General features: G+C 41.1%; 1 protein-coding gene across 19 annotated transcripts in view; it reads right to left on the bottom strand.

The window, feature by feature from the left end:
• Window positions 1-17,289, bottom strand: part of MYCBP2 (MYC binding protein 2) — a 376,578-nt gene that overhangs the window by 197,704 nt on the left and 161,585 nt on the right. For all 19 annotated transcript variants that reach the window (XM_075918843.2, XM_075918845.2, XM_075918849.2 and 16 more), the window contains 7 exons: window positions 16,973-17,194; window positions 15,623-15,814; window positions 12,552-12,758; window positions 10,190-10,321; window positions 9,303-9,481; window positions 5,315-5,457; window positions 3,415-3,515 (listed from right to left, as the gene is read on the bottom strand). In XM_075918843.2, the coding sequence (XP_075774958.2) occupies window positions 3,415-3,515; window positions 5,315-5,457; window positions 9,303-9,481; window positions 10,190-10,321; window positions 12,552-12,758; window positions 15,623-15,814; window positions 16,973-17,194 (1,176 nt within the window). The remainder of the gene's footprint in view (window positions 1-3,414; window positions 3,516-5,314; window positions 5,458-9,302; window positions 9,482-10,189; window positions 10,322-12,551; window positions 12,759-15,622; window positions 15,815-16,972; window positions 17,195-17,289) is intronic.

Here is a 17,289-nt window from a genome sequence, read left to right as displayed (position 1 = left end):
ATGGGCGATAGTCCTGCTCTCTGTGGTCATAGCCACAAACTCCTGATGCACCTCGGCAGGAAGCCTATCTTTAAACTTATCCATCGCCTGCTATGTGTTATAGGTGTATAGGCTCAGCATTGTCTGCTGGCTAGCAATGCGGAGCTGCACCCCACCAGTGGCATACACCTTATGCCCCATCAGGTCGAGGTGTTTGGGCTCTCTAGCCTTCGGGGATGGCCCCGGCTGCGGAAGTCTCTCCTTCTGGGCCGTGGTTTGGACTACCAGGGACCCCAGGACAGGCTGGGAATATAGGTGCTCGTGCCTCGACTGCAGGACATAATAGAGCCTCTCAACTCCCTTTAAGGTCAGGGTTAAAGAAGCCGGGGTCTGCCACAGGGCGTTAGTGATCTTAGCCACAGTCTTGTTGAATGGCAAAGCCAAACGGGCCGGCGCATCGTCGGACAGGATGTCTATCATGGGATCTGTGTCCTCCACTACTGGCTTCACTGGGACACCCAGGTTGGAAGCCAGACGCCGGAGCAGATCCTGATGCGACTGAGCATCCATCATCGGCATCGCCGGTGCAGGATCCACTAAAGCTTCGTCAGAACACGAGGACGACGACAACTTCTGGAGTGGCACTGGATCCAGCATAGGGCCTGATGGAGGGGGCGGCTGGGCAGGCGGCACCGCGTGCAGAAGCGGGTCCGGCACCGAAGCCTGCGGCTCTCTAAAGGCATCGACAGTAGAAGCCCTCTGGGGCGAGGGAGGGGGTTGTGACAGCGACGCCGACAGAGGTGCCCGGAGACACTCGACATCGTGGAGAGGGGCACAGGCCCTTGCCACTGGTGGTATGACCATGGCGTCCAAAAAGGCCAATGCGGCTGAGGCAGCCAAGTCTACTGCACGCGCGAACGGTCATGCCGGTGCTGGGAACGGGATCTATGACGTGACTAAGCTCCCGAGGACTCTGACCTGAAAGAGCCCACATCAGAATCTGAAGAGTAGTCAGACTCAGGCCAGAGTGGTGCCGATGACGAGTGCCCTGCCACCATCGGAGGGGCGAAGCTGGCCATAGATTCTGGCTTACCCGCATGCGTGCGTTGAGGGCGTACTGGTGCCAAGAAGACAGGCCCGTGCCACATGCAGCGTCAACGTGGTGCATGTGGACTGCAGTGCCGAAGTCAGTGCCAGTTGCGGGCGTGGAACTCCCAAATCCAGTTGCCCCAAAGACAGCACCTCCATTGTTGCCCCCGCGGACACCACAGCAGGCAGGACGGAAGGCGCTGGAGCCGTAGTCGTCACCCTCGAAGAGATCAGCGTTATCAGCGTTGGTGGTAACGGCATGGCCGATGGGGCCGATGCCGGTACCTGCAGCGGTGCTGAAGAGCCCGGTGCCTGCACTTGTATTGGTGCCGAAGAGCCCGGTGACAAAGATTGAAGCGGCACCCCGGTCAAGAGGGTTGGTGCCGGTGCCTTTGACGGTGCCACAAGGCTTGAGTAATATGGTGCCGTTGACGATGCCACAAGGCCTGAGTAATACGGCACCAGGGCAGCCAAGACCTGTTCTGGGAGAGGTCCCAGCACTGAGAGGGGTCGAGGCCAGTCAGGCACCGCATGAGGCCTGGCAGCCTGTGTCGAGGCTGGCACTGAGGTAGAGGCAAGCGGTATTGGTCCCACAGGGGACAGTCCCGCTGCAAATCTAAATTTCTAGTTGCATTTTCACTATAAAAAGATTGCACTGTACAATTGTATAGTACAATATTAATTGAAATTGTTTATTTGACCATTGTTACAATGTAATTCTCATATTATATATATATAAAAAATAAATAAAAGTTTGTGAGCAAAGCAAGTTAGCTGTTCTGTCTGTCCGAGACTCCTCCTAAACCAGGGCTACACAACTTTGGAAACCCCAGGGGCCACAATGATACTCTCAGCATATGCCAAGAGCTGTAACTTAAGTGTGGTTGCATATACATGCAAATATATATGCAAATATATGCAAATAGCTTCTTTCACACAGCACTCCTGGCACCTCCTCCCTGGGGGCTAGAAACGCTGACACCCTGTACCCTTCTGTTCCAGCCAGCCCATCTGCTTGCATCTGTCAATGCTTACCCTGCCTGGGAGATGCTTCGCTGTTGTGGAGCATGTTCCCAGTGGAGATCATGTTCAAAGGATCCCACCCGCGGGCCGCGTGTCGAGCCTCGTGTAAACTCTAACTGCAACACAGGCTTCAAACAAAAGGACTGCGGGCCACATGTGGCCCACGGGCCGCATGTTGAGTAGCCCCGTCCTAAACAGTAAGAGCTAGACCCACCAAATTTGGTATACAGCTTCCTCCTATCATAACTTAAAGCAAGGAAAGGGTTTGGTTGTGCGGGAGGGAGGAGGGCTGAAGTTCCCCATTCTCCCACCCCATATGGGGATGCCTAAAACCATATAGAAAAGAGACAATCACCAGACAGGTGAAAAGGCATGGCTGGGGGCATGCTGCTTCCTCCTCCTCTCTATCCCAGCCCTGAGCCTTCCAGACCCCAGGCACCCTTGAGGAAGGGTGGTGGGGTGCAGCTTCCCCCTCCCCGCGATTCATAAGAGAACATTTCTGGTTATTCCTCTTCATCACGGAGCAAGAGGAAAGCACACAGTTTGCTTCCTTCCTCAGTCTGACTAGAGAGCATGGGGGATAGACTAACCATGCACTCCTCCCCTAGTTGTGCTTGCTAGAGCTGCAGCACCTATGGACAAGCATTTCTCACCTGGCCCCAAGCTGCTGTCATGAGAGGGCTAGGATAGTCCTCTCTCACTGGCTCAGCCTGCATACTGAACTCCTCAAGTCTAGCCCCACCCCAGAGCAATCACTTGAATGTAGAAAATCAAAAACGAAGGACATGAGCAAAGCTGGGTAAATCTTCTAGTAGAATTTAAAGTGAGCACTGTATTCTTTGTATTTTGTGTTGTAATTGAAATCAATATATTTTAAATTGTAGAAAAACATCCGCAAATATTTATAGGAAAATGTTTTATGGACAAAATGCTTGTCAGCAATAGTCTAGGTTTATTTAGTTGGTCCTGTCTCGGCACAGGGGGCTGGAATTACTGACTTCTTGAGGTCCCTTCCAGCACTACATTTATATGAACATATGAAAGACTGAGAAAACATTGCTATACTTGTATTTTAGAATTAAAGTAATATTCTGAAACAATAGCAGAGAAAGGTAAGCATAGAGTAAGTACCTATAGGTAATTCTTGTTACCATGGCTGAAAACTCCTAACACTTCTCAAATAGCTTTTAATGAATCAAGTGTTCAAAGCTTTAATCAGGAATTCACAAGAATATGAAAATACAAAGAAGTGCCTTTTCAACGACACCTATCTCTTAGGCAGCGTTTTAAAAACACATCTGTACAGGCTACAGAAGAACATACCTTGGGAATAGCTGCAGCTACTGGTCCTATGTAGGCTATTATAAGGGGAAGCAGCATTGAAAACAAACTGGAAGAGCTGAGCAATTCTGGAATGTCGTCAGCTGAAGAAAGATAATTAAATAATTTGATATAATTATGCTTTATAATGAACTGATTATAGCACTGATTTTTTTTCCTGTTTTGCCTGCTGCATAATGATTTGTAAAGTGACAATTTGTTTTTACACTGATGCATTTTCATCAGCATAAATTATTTTAATTATAAAGTCACCCTGATTCAGAGTCAACTTAAGAGCCCAGAAAACTCATTTTGAGGTTAAAGCCACAGTTTAAATATTTTCTGTAGAAAAGAACCTTCACTTGATAGAGCAGATATAAATGATTCTGTCAAATAGGATTACTGAAGTCTTCAAATCTGTTTAAGACCAAATGTAAAATCTGCAATAAATTTCTGAAACTGTCAATTAATCTTAGTAGCCCAAACATCATTTTAATTATTTATGGTCACATTATAACCTCCTAAATAAGGGGATTAATTGTGAAAATGCTCAAACATTATCTTCAACAGTTTTGCTGATAAACAGTGTAATGAAAAATATGCAGTAGTTTATCCCGCAGGTGAATATTCTGAGAACGGGGAAAGAAATATATGTTAATACTATCCATAATGTAGAGACACTGATCTCACTATCATTACAGGCAGTCCTCGGGTTACGTACAAGATAGGGACTGTAGGTTTGTTCTTAAGTTTAATCTGTATGCAAGTCGGAACTGGCGTCCAGATTCAGCCGCTGCTGAAACTGATCAGTTTCAACAGCGGCTGAATCTGGACGCCAGTTCTGACTTACATACAGATTCAACTTAAGAACCCCAGGCATCCCCAAGTCAGCTGCTGCTGAAACTGATCAGCGGCTGATTCCAGGAAGCCCGGGGCAGGGGCTTCCTGTAGTCAGCCACTGGTCAGTTTCAGCAGCGGCTGACTTGGGGACGCCTGGGGCAGAGCAGCTGGGGTGCTGCTGGGTTGGTCCAGTAGCACCGCCGCTCCTCAGCGCTACTGGACTGACCCAGCAGCACCCAAGCTGCTCTGCCCCAGGCGTCCTGATTCAGCCGCTGCTGAAGAGACTGACCAGCAGCGGCTGAATCAGGACGCCTGGGGCAGAGCAGCTGGGGTGCTGCCGGGTTGGTCCAGTAGCGCCCAGAGCGGCGCTACGGGACCAACAGGCAGCGCCCCAGCTGCTGTACCACAGGCTCCCGGAGCAAAGCCGCGGAGCACGGGGGCAGCGGGACAGCCCAGATGTGCCGTGGCTGTCCTGCTGCCCTCGGGCTCCGCGGCTTTGCTCCCCGTCTCCCTGGTCTGCAGACCAGGAGGACGGGGAGCAAAGTCGCGGAACACGCGGGCAGCGGACAGCCCAGACGCGTCTGGGCTGTCCGCTGTCCGCGTGCTCCGCAGCTTTGCTCTGCTTTGCTCCCCATCTCCCTGGTCTGCAGACTAGGGGGACGGGGAGCAAAGCGGCGGAACACGTGGGCAGCGGACAGTGCTCCGCGGCTTTGCTCTGCGGCTTTGCTCTGGGCTGTCCGCGTCTGGGCTGTCCGCTGCCCGCGTGTTCCGCGGCTTTGCTCCCCGTCACCCTGGTCTGCAGACCAGGGAGACGGGGAGCAAAGCAGAGCAAAGCCACGGAGCACACGGGCAGCGGACAGCCCAGATGCATCTGGGCTGTCCGCTGCCCGCGTGCTCCGCCGCTTTGCTTCCTCTCCCTGGTCTGCTGGAGACCAGGGAGACGGGCCCCGTTCGTAACTGCGGATCCGACGTAAGTCGGATCCGCGTAACTCGGGGACTGCCTGTAATTTTTTTTTGCCAAAGAATACAACGAAGTTTCAACTTGGAAAAAAAAAAGTCTTACCATCTACAGCAAGAGCCCTGTGTAACAAGTCTTTGGCAGCTCGTACCACAGCACTCACAACAGAAATAGCTCTGCTACAGTTTTTATCTTCTTCATTAGCTTTACTTAAAAGCTGCGACTGTAGATCTCCATCATACTCGCTCCTGGAAAGCAGATTAAGTTAAAGTGAGTTCATAATACACCCATTTTTCCTTTAAAAGATATTAAATATTCTTGACTCTGAAGCAAATATTTGACAGGCACATATTTTAAATTACAGAAGGAAAAATAAATTAATTTATAAACAAACATCAAAAAAATGAACAAGACAAATACCCCCCCCCCCAAATGTAATGACAGACCATAGAAGAAATACCGGGAGCGATAGCTTCATAAAAACATTCCCACCATTTTTTTTATTTTATGAGAAAAAATGTAAATCAAAGTTGAAATATATTCTTCTACCTAGATCCTTTATGACAGCCAGCCTTGGATGGGCAAATTTCCCTATAAGATTAAAAGCAACAAGGAGTCCTGTACCACCTTATAGACTAACAGATGCATTGGAACATAAGCTTTCATGGGCAAAGACCCTCTTCGTCAGATGCATGTAGTGGAAATTTCCAGAGGCAGGTATAAATATGCAGGCCAGAATAAGGCTAGAGATAATTAAATTAATTCAGTCAAAGAGGGTGAGGCCCACTTCTAGCAGCTTATGTGGAGGTGTGAATACCAAGAGAGGAAAAACTGCTTTTGTACTTGGCTAGCCATTCACAGTCTTTGTTTAATCCTAAACTGATGGGCTGCGTCTAGACTGGCATGATTTTGCGGAAATACTTTTAATGGAAAAGTTTTTCTGTTAAATGTATTTCCACAAAAGCGCATCTAGATTGGCACGGATGCTTTTGAGCAAAAAGTGCTTTTGCGCAAAAGCATCCATAGCCAGTCTAGACGCGATTTTGCACAAGAAAGCTCCGATCGCCATTTTAGCCATCGGGGCTTTTTCACCCAAAACAGTTCTTCCCTGTCTACACTGGCCCTCTTGCACAAGTATTCTTGCGTGAGAGGGCTTTTTCCCCGAGCGGGAGCGTGAAAGTATTTGCACAAGAAGCACTGATTTTGTACGTTACAAAGTCAGTGCTCTTGTGCAAATTCAAGCGAGCAGTGTAGACAGCTGGCAAGTTTTTGCGCAAAAGTGCCTGCTTTTGTGCAAAATCTTTCTAGTCTAGATGCACCCATGGTATCAAATTTGCAGATGAACTGTAGCTCAGCAGTTTTTCTTTGAAGTCTGATCTTTGAAATCTGCTCTAATACATCTGTTAGTCTATCAGGTGCCACAGGACTCCTTGTCACTTTTGCAGATCCAGACCAACACGGCTACCCCTCTGATCCTATAAGATAATTTTCTCTCTTTGAGGAAGATCATGCTAGGATATAGTGCCTCCCTACCAATTAATGGAGCAGGACACAAAATCTTTCCAGTTGTGTATGTAAGGTGTCCTGTGATTTTTTTTAAACACACACTTTATATTAAATCCAAACTAAAATAATATCCAGACTCTCAACAGGGTGAGGGCCTAGACTGACATGAACCTGAAGAAGTCATCAGATAAGGAAAATGTCCCATTCTCTACTTGATTCTCTATGGTAGCCCAAAACATTTGAGACTTTGCAAAGTAGCAGTCTAGACAACAGATGGGACAAACATCCCACAATGCTCTACATGATGATCCTTCTGAACAATGCATTGGAAGATGCCTGGATAGCCACTCAACAATGTTTGAAAAAGGCATAGCATGATGTCCACGTGACTATACAAGCCACCAACAAGAATGTTTATGCTAATAATTCTAACAAGCAGTTCTTGAACGATTCTGGGACATCCTTCCTGCTACTGATGTAACCTTTACTGGAGAGTTATTTTGCCAAATAAGACAGGGTAGATTTCACTGTTGCTTTTTCCTTTAAATTGTTTTTTCCATGAAGAAAAGCCTCCTTGACCACTCTAACCTTCTGAGTTCCCTTGGGACATTCTTAAGGTCCTGATCAATCACAACCTAACAATCTTGCTTCCCTACTGTTCCTTGGATTAGGATACAATGGAGGAATAAGTATATTTGGGATTAAAATAAAGAAACCCTCCACCAAATTTCAGAGCACTGTTCTAAGCACTTCCTCCTCCACCCGATGAAACAATGAAAAAAGCTGAATTTCTGGTAACCAAAGATATGAGCTGAAGTGAGAACTAAGTGAGGCTACAAAGAATTCCTTCTAAGGTCTCAAATGGTATGGTTTGGCAAGAGTCTTCAGACCCAAGTCTAGTTCCACGGTGTAACTAAAAAACAGACTCATTCTTCAGTCTTATGGAAACATATGACCAGAGCATGCCTTTACCGGATGACCCAGTCAAGCCACAATTACTGACAAGTATATTTTCAATGAACTGAAACTCCTCACTAATGTCCAGATTACCCCCACCAAAAATATCCAGCTTCGGAGACTGTAGATACTATTGAAGTAAATCCTTCAATTGTCACATCATCTAGAGAACACTTGACAAATCAACACATGATGGATGCACTATGGTACATTGTTACAGAAAGATCACCACCATATCTTTTTCTGTACTCATGGGCATAATAATATGTTAGGAATCATTAGGAAAGGGATAGATAATAAGAAAATACCATGACACTATATAAATCTGTGGTATGCCTATACCTTGAATACTGTGTAAATTGCTGCTCATTTCATCTTAAAAAAAAGACATATTACAATTGGAAAAAGTACAGAAAAGGCTGACAAAAATGATTATGGTATAGAACAGCTTCTGTTTGAGTAGCGACTAAAAAAGACTAGGGCTTATCCTTTTTTCAGGATGACGACTCAGAGGGGATATGATGGAGATCTGTAAGAACGTGAGAGATATGGAGAAAGCAAATAAGTGTTATTTTCTCTTTCACATAACACAAGAACCAGGGGTCATCCAATCAAATTAACAGGCAGCATATTTTAAACAAACAAAAGGAAGTACTTCTTCATGCTGCCCAGTCAGCTTGTGGAACTTCATGCCAGGGGATGGCCAAAACTATAAAAGGGCTTACAAAAAAAAAAAAAACAAAAAAAAAAACCCCACACCCTAAATTCAGGGAGGATAGGTTCATCAGTAGCTATTAGCCAATGTGGTCAACGATGCAACTATATGCTCAGAGCCTCTGACTGCTGGAACCTGGAAGTGGACAACAGGGGACGGTTGCTGATTACCTGTTCTGCTCATTCCATCTGAAACACCTGAAATGGCCACTGTTCAAAAACAAGATGCTATGCTAGATGGAACATTGAGCTGTCACAGAAGTTTCTTGGGTGGCATTCTGCAGACTTAACCACAAGATCATCCTTTCTTTTCTTTTCTGCCTCAATCTCTACATATCTTTGAAATTCTAAAGCAATTGAGGTAGAAGTTCAATAAATAAGACTCATTTCACTATACAATCTGATTCTTTGAGGGATGGGGAGAGTATAGAATAATAATTCTCGGCTGGTGAGAATTTGCCCTATTTCAGCAATGATCCCCCTCAAAGTATTGTACCAGCATAACAGAGGGAAGAACAACTACCACTTATTGATGCTCCAAAATATGACTCTAAAAGCCACGATAACAATGAACAAAGCAGGAAAGCTGAGTTACCAAAGTGTTTGCCAGTCTGGGGCATAGAATCTGAAATGAGGGCAGAAAAAATGCAGCTCTGCACCAGAGCTTCACGGACAACTCTAAACTGCTACCAAAGTTTGCAGGCAGAGAGGACCTGCCCAAATGTCCTGGATATGAGAAAGCACTCATAATCCGGAAACCCAGATGTTTTCAATAAAACAAAGCTAAAAACAACATAATTGAATTGAAAAAGCAAGACATTACTAACTAAAACTATCTCATTAGTCCCTGTAAATTATGTTAAGTTTTTTTTAATGGAAATTTTTTTTTTTTTAAATCTAACATGTACACACAGACCTGTAATAAAGAATTTGTGGAATTTGTCCTCGTGTTTGATTTGTGCCATTACTGCTCAGACTACATGTACTGAATGTAAATGTCACACCATCTGGGCATTGGACTGTGGTCATTCCTCCGTCTCCATTGGCAGTGCGGCTTCCATAATTCCTCAGACGGACGGCATATTTCACATTTTCCTTAAAAAAAAAAACCCCACCAGAAACAGCAACAATATTAAACTGGTATATATTTGCTTCATAACAGTTTGTAGTGCTCATATTGAAAGCACATTTCTATCTGATATAATTTGATTCAATTACATTAAAATAGTACACAGCTGAAAAGTAGTTTACACATACTAATATTCAATTTAGTTTTCTTTTTACAGTATTCCCTTCGGTGGAAAAAAATGTGGTGTCTAATAACTCAACTTGTCTACTCTCATAGTTTCTTTTCAGAGTGGTATAAACTGTATTATATTGGATTCCTTTAAAAATAATTAACGATAATGTACCCCATTGATTGGAAAGTCGAGAAAGTTAGATATCAACATATATGTGCAAAGGTTTGTGTTTCTAAAATGTTTTAATTAGTAGACAAGTTACACTGTGTTAAAAACCCTGTCATTCAAAAAAATAAGGTTTCATTTCTTTTTACCATAAGAATTTGAACGTCTCATTTCATTAGTTACTCAATAAATGTCTTTTTTCTAGATATGTTGAGGGTTTTTTTTAATTTATCAACAAAACAATATACATTAAATGAAAGCATGTACTGTTTACATCTACATGACAAACAGAAGCACAACTATTTTCAATATCAATTAACTCTACAAATTTATTTTTAAAAAATAAACATGTAGCATTTACTGACAATAAATGGGGAAATATATATCTTTCATTTACCTTCAGAGGCACAACTTTGTCAAGTCTAATTTCAGATATGTCACTGGGGGAATCATCTGTGGTATATGTTCCTTTAACTAATTCCAAGGATGTCCATCTATGAGAATGAGTTGAATCTCCAGCATGATCACTCTAGTTCGAAGAAATATAAAATGTTTACATAATTTTAATAAAAAATTGTAAGCTGTATAAAATACAGCCATCTATTCAGCTTGCTCACTTACTGTAATAACTATACTTTCAACATTACATTTTCCTACAGAGAGTGCACTATGTCAGAACCACAAATACCATTCTTTTTTTAAGAGCTAAAACCCCTTCAGCAAATATCAAGAGTTCTTTTATACAAAAAACCTAAGTAGTGATACAGCTAGTCAATCTAACCACATCAGTTAGGGTTATGAAAAATAGTGCACCCTGTGCAGTTAACTGTAGTCAACCTAACCTCCACTTTAGTTGCAGCTAGGTTGGTGGAACAATTCTTCTATTCATGTAGCTACCACCTTGCAAGTAGGTGGATTTACTATGGTATCAGAAAAAATGCTTCTGTCACTGTAGCAAGTGAATACACCACAATGCTGTTGCAGCACCAAAGCTATGCTGCCGCAGTGCTTGTAATGTAGATGTAGACTAAAACAGTTATTTTCCACAACTACATTCTCCTACCATTCAGAACCCAAGCTTTGTGTCAAAGAAAATAACACCCTTGTCCTCACTAAAATGAAGGTATCACCATCATACTGCTCCAGAATGGGTTGTCTTGGGAGCAGAGGACTTGGTTCCAATTGCAAACAGATTTTTGCATAGCAACTTTTTGTCACCTATGCTGTAAACTCTGGCTCTTCTTTTTGGTATGAGCAATACCATGTTGCCCCTCATACCATACTCAAGAAAGATGTGGAGAAAGTCCAGAGAAGAGCAACAAAAATGATTAAAGATCTAGAAAACATGACCCATAAGGGAAGACCGAAAGAACTGGGCTTGTTTAGTTTAGAAAAGAGAAATATCTAAAAGAGTGTTATAAGGAGGGAGAAAAATTGTTCTCCTGGGCCTCTAATAATAGGACAAGAAGCAATGGTCAGCATGGGAGGTTTAAGTTGGGCATTAGGAAAAACTTCCTAATTGTCAGGGTAGTGAAACTTTGGAATAAATTGCCTATGGAGATTGTGGATGGACTCTCCATCACTGGAGATATTTAAGAGCAGGCTGGATAGACATCTGTCAGAGATGAGCTATATGGTGCTTGGTCCTGCCATGAGGGCAGGGAACTAGACTTTATGATCTCTCAAGGTCCCTTCCAATTCTAGTATTCTATGATTGTTGGTTTTTTTTTTTTTTTTTTTACCTTTTTGGTCAGTTTTCTCTCTATGGTATTTTACTGTCTCCTTTGTTCTTTCTTCTCTGTATATATTGATTTCAGAAAGGTTTCCTCCTCTATATCCACCCCTCACCTTACCCTTTATTATGGGGGTTCTATTTTCTCCTATCCTACAGAACCTCAAAATCTCCTTCTTTGTTTCATTCATCAGAAGGCTATATGTTTTATGGAATAGGAACAGTTAATCTATGGATAGATTCAAAGCCCAGATTTATGTACGTATGCATCTGAGATGAATATCATGAGAGCAAAGAAAAAAAAGCTTGAGATAATTTATGGCCATGATAACATATTAGGACCCATTCTGCAAGGAGCTAGTACAAAAACACAGTAGAAGACAAGACCTGTCTAAGAATCTAAACCAAAAAGTGAAATAAATACTACTGATTTTATAAATGATAATCTGTCACAGAGAGATTAGAAGCCTGATCCAAAGCCCACTGAAATAAATAGTAGAACTCCCATTTATTTCAGATGGCTTTGGATAAAGCTCTAAGTGACCTGCCCAAAGTTACACAGGAAGTCTGTGTTACAGATGGGAATTAACTTCCAAGTCTGGCTATGTTAGAGTTGAGAAAGCACAGAAAGATGGAAGACTGCTTACAGATGCCAACTGTTGCTTTACTCTTAGTTAAATGAGCACATTTGCAAGGAAGGGAAACAATTTTACTTTCTCCCATGTTTCGGTTTCAGATTTCCCAACACACAGACACTTCCACTCTGAAGAGTATTCCCATCCCTCAAGGTGGGAAACAACAAAACTATACACTGACAAACTCAGATGAAAAATATGACCTCCTTTTACCATAGCTTCTCTTTCCATCCATTAGTGTTCTAATTACATTTATTAAATCCAAAGCATTTAAAGACTTTATTTGGAATTATACTACTAAAATAAGTTGTAAAGTCCTATATCTGAATAGTAAAATATACATCCAGAATTTATTATTTTTATTTGGATTTTTTTTAACGTTCAATACTTACATCATCAACTAACACCTCCAGCTCATATTCATGAATTCCTCCTCCTCCATATACAGAAAACCCTACAACAACTACACCAGGTTTGTCCACAGAGAAACAGATTGCATCAGGGGACCCATTTCCAGTATTCCAACTTCTTCCTTGACTTGTTTTAGTGAATCGGTTTGTACTGGCTTTGACAGAATGAAGGGAGTTAAGTCCATCAACCTGTAAAATAATAATGTAAGCAAAAAATAGAATATATGTTGTTTTAAAGGAAGAAAGCCAAATTATCTCAATTACATAAACATATTTAACTTAGAAAATTTAGGAAGCAGGTGTCAGAACACCAGAAATAGCACAAAAGAGGACTTCATTGCTATATTAACTAAAAATAAAAAGCATAGTAATCGCATCTCTCAAATTATCTAAAAGATATGATTTAATATTTTAAGCAAAATTAAGCAGAAAACACTAGATATTTTAAAATGGCAAATTTCGCTTGAAATTTTTTTTTGAGGAAAGATACAATATATTAATGTCATGCATCACTTCTGTCAGTCTTAGCAGACCAAACAAATCACTTTAACTCAGTCTAAAGGTGTCAAAAAGTTGAGCAGATTTTTGAAGCCTTGAGCATGTAGATAATAGACCAAAGACTGGATACGGTGAAATTCACAGAAGAAAGTTCAATATATTTATTCATAAGGCAGTATTACTATACTACCAAATGAAAAATTACCTACTTGTAATAGTATCAGCGGGGTAGCCGTGTTAGTCTGAATCTGCAAAAGCGGCGAGGAGTCCTGTGGCACCTTATAGACCACAGGTGCCACAGGACTCCTCGCTACCTGTAATAGGAATTTTTCACATATGTGGTCCCTATCTATACTCTACACATGGTATTCATGCTCCCTACATGCATGAGAAGGGACAATTTGCAAGTAGTACCCATTGGTCTGCATCCATACCCTAGTGGTTCTTTATGCCTGGTACTGACATTACACAAGAAGGCATGGATCAATCACCTCCCCAGTTTTCTCTATTGTGGACCGAGACAATCCCAAGTGGAGAAGAAGGAGGATGAGTAGTGGAAGAGAGAGAAGCTACATATCTTGACGACCCTTCTGTTACTGGTAAGTACATAAGAATGGCCATACTGGGTCAGACCAAAGGTCCATCTAGCCCAGTATCCTGTCTTCCAACAGTGGCCAATGCCAGATGCCCCAGAGGGAGGCAAGTAATCCTGACATGATCCCTCTTCCGTCATCCATTTCCATCCTCTGACAGAGGCTAGGGACACCATTCCTATCAACCAGGCTAATATTCATTGATGGCTCTAACCTCCATGAATTTATCTAGGTCTTTTTTGAACCCTGTTAAAGTCCTGGAATTCACAACATCGTCTGGCAAGACTGTGCGCTGCATGAAGAAAAACTTCCTTTTATTTTAAACCTGCTACCTATTAACTTCATTTGATGATCCCCTAGTTCTTACATTTTGGGAACAAGTAAATAACTTTTCCTTATTCACTTTTTTCCACACCAGTCATGGCAAGTAAACCTCTATCATATCCCCCCTTAGTCTCCTCTTTTCCAAATGGAAAAGTCCCAATTTTTTTAATCTCTCTTCATATGGGACTCATTCCAAACCCCTAATCCATTTTGTTGCCCTTTTCTGAACCTTTTCCAATGCCAATTTATCTTTTTTGAGATGAGGCAACTACATCTGTATGCAGTATTCAAGATGTGGACATACTCTGGATTTAGATAGAGGCAATAAGATATTCTCTGTTTTATTTTCTATCCCTTTTTAAATGATTCTTATAATTGTTTGCTTGTTTGACTGCCACTGCCCATTAAGTGGATGTTTTCAGAGAACTATATACGACTCCAAGATCTTTCTCTTCAGCAGTTACAGCTAAATTAGTCCCTATCATTTTGTATGTACAGTTGGAATTATTTTTTCCAATATGCATTACTTTGAATTTATCAACATTAAAATTAATTTATCATTGTGTTGCCCAATCACTTAGTATTGGGAGATCTTTTTGAAGCTCTTCACAGTAACCTCAATTTTGTCTCCAATGCTGGTCCCTATATGTACTGCACAAGCAGGTGACTGCTAAGCAGAAATTAACTAGGAGAGGGTACAAGAATGCAGTAGATGTCTGATATCACTGTGTCTGCAGTTTGGGTTTAAATTTTATAGTTATACAAGGACAATCCGTAGTATAGATGCAATTATATTGGTATCACTGATTTGCCTTCCCTTATAGGAATCAACTATACTAGAATAGTTGAAAATGCTACAATCCGCCTATCATGGATACACTTATGTTTAGGATTGTTATAATTATACAATTTTGTGTTTAGATAAACTAAACTAAAAACAACAAGAACTTAGTCAAACTAAAAACAACAAGAACATGTTGCCTTTCTCAAAATGTCCACTAAACTGAGGGGAGATGTCGCTTTAATCCCACTAAGAACAGTAAGAGATGGCAGCCATTTAGAAAAAGGGAAGTTTGGGAAAAGTTTGTACAAAGTTTGTAAAAGAGCTTTCTTCATAGTTGTAAGTCATGTACATCTTAAATAAAAATTACAGAAAAACTTACAATTAACCCTAAACAAGCTAAGCAAATGGACAACAAAACCGCAAATGAATGTAAAGAATGTAGAAGGGAAATCTTTTACCTGCTCATGAATTTCACAAAGACAGCTTTAAGAAGCTGTGCTGTTCCTTGATTATAATCATTTGAGACATAAAAAAAATGGTCTTGTCCCAGGTGATACATTTTTCATACAGAATCATTTTAATTAATTCTAAACCTACATGAAGAATAGTAACTGATGTAATTTTGGGGAAGGTATACTGTATTCTTCAGCCATAACAAAAAGGCTAACTCAACAGTGCTTTCATAACAGAGTGATTACACAAATAAAGACATAAAGAGAGAGACTTCCTATACGTACAAGAGGAACAGCACTGAAACTAAAACATTTTCACACAGGTAGAAACATTAAGCGCACTCATAATGTGCATATTGTGAAACACTTACATTCAAGATCATTTTAGAGAATCATCATTACCTCAGATCCCAGTGCAGAAGCTGTAAGTTCACTCACTATACTAGCAAGTAGTCCACATGTATTGGAAACCAAGTGTGAAGAGAAGAGCTCATTTTCTCGTCTAAGGCTGTTTCTGACTGGCAATACAACAATAACCAGCATTTTTTCTAGCACTTCCCGAAAGCTTGTCATCCCTGAGATATTTTCCTCGTTCTGTGGCATGAAACAAATTAGAAAAACAGTCTCTCTCTATACAAAGAAATTAATTCTGCCATAATAATTTAGGCATTGGTGCCTTTTTAAATTAAAAAGTTGGATTATTTTAAAAATCAAACCTTAAGAAAAATTTTCTGGTGCTAAATTCACATTCCTACATTATGCACAAGCTGCGAATAAAATATTTAGCAGATATACCTGGTAAAAAGAATTTTACATTTGTCTGCATACAATATATCATTTCTGATATTCTTGCATTTTTTTTTTTGATTGACATTTCTCAGAACTACAATGGTGATGCAAGTTTTAAATTTTGATTCCTCAAACAAAAAAAATCAGTGAAGTCTTAGCAATGCTCAAAAATAGTATGATGTACAAATCAGTCACAAACAGAATCCCAATCTAAAAATTGCCAGTACTCAGCAATACAAGGAAGTCACCCATCACCTACTCAAAAAATGCCATTATTTGAAACATGTCCACTTTCACAGAAAAAACACTCAATTTTTCTGAGAACAACAATTGCCAGTTCAACATCCAGTATGACTACATAAAAGTCAACATGTTATGAAAGGTACATGAATATAGTTTTCATGAATCATACAACAGAAATCAATGAAGAAATTAAGCAGACGTATCACACATTTACTGAAGACTGTCCAGTCCCTGGGATCTTCCATGCACTATTCATCCCACCTCATTTGTAATCCAAAAGTAGTATGAGATCATTTATTAAAGCTCAGCAGTCTGACTGATCATGTTCACACACATTAAAAAAAGTCTTACTCAACTGATGTAGTCATATGTGCAAAGTCAACAGAAAGCTGAAATCACAAATGAAAAATATGTAGTAAAATTAATAGTGACAAAAGGGTATTTTCTCCCAATATACTCAAATAACTAAGGTACTTTTGCTCTAACTTTTGAAATATTAATTTTGTCTCCAGTGGAGAACAAATGTGGGAAGTTTCAGCCAAACAGATGTTTGTGTGACAAAGCTGTAAGCATCTGAAATAGGCCTCTTATGGAAACAAACACTTTGACAACGTCAGCTACAAATCTATACTTAAGACTCAAATTACCTTTTCATTTTAGTGGTTTACCACCACAAAAATTTTAAAGTAAATAAATAAAGATTTCAAAATGCTTCCTAACCTGACTAAGTTTTTCCATATGGGCTACCAAGAGAGGAAAACGGTGGGCCAGTGCGGAGTCATTTTCAGTACTGACTTGTTTGACCATAGAGCGCAGCAATACTTCTCCATCATAAGTGATAGGAAAGATAGAGGTCAGCTTTACAGAAGTATGACACAGGGCTGACATTACAGCTGCAAGAAGCCGGCTGCTTGATGTTTTGAAGTTTGCTTCCTGGATGTCCTTTAAAAAGAAAAGAAAATACTGAATCAGTAAGTATAAGTTTTCAAATTCATACTACTACTTTGTGCACATTTTACACCTTACATGCTTACATG

The sequence above is a fragment of the Pelodiscus sinensis genome, chromosome 1 (assembly GCF_052426305.1).
Source record: "Pelodiscus sinensis isolate ZL-2025 chromosome 1, ASM5242630v1, whole genome shotgun sequence".
NCBI lineage: Eukaryota > Metazoa > Chordata > Testudines > Trionychidae > Pelodiscus > Pelodiscus sinensis.
This window is presented reverse-complemented; position numbering and strand designations above follow the sequence as displayed.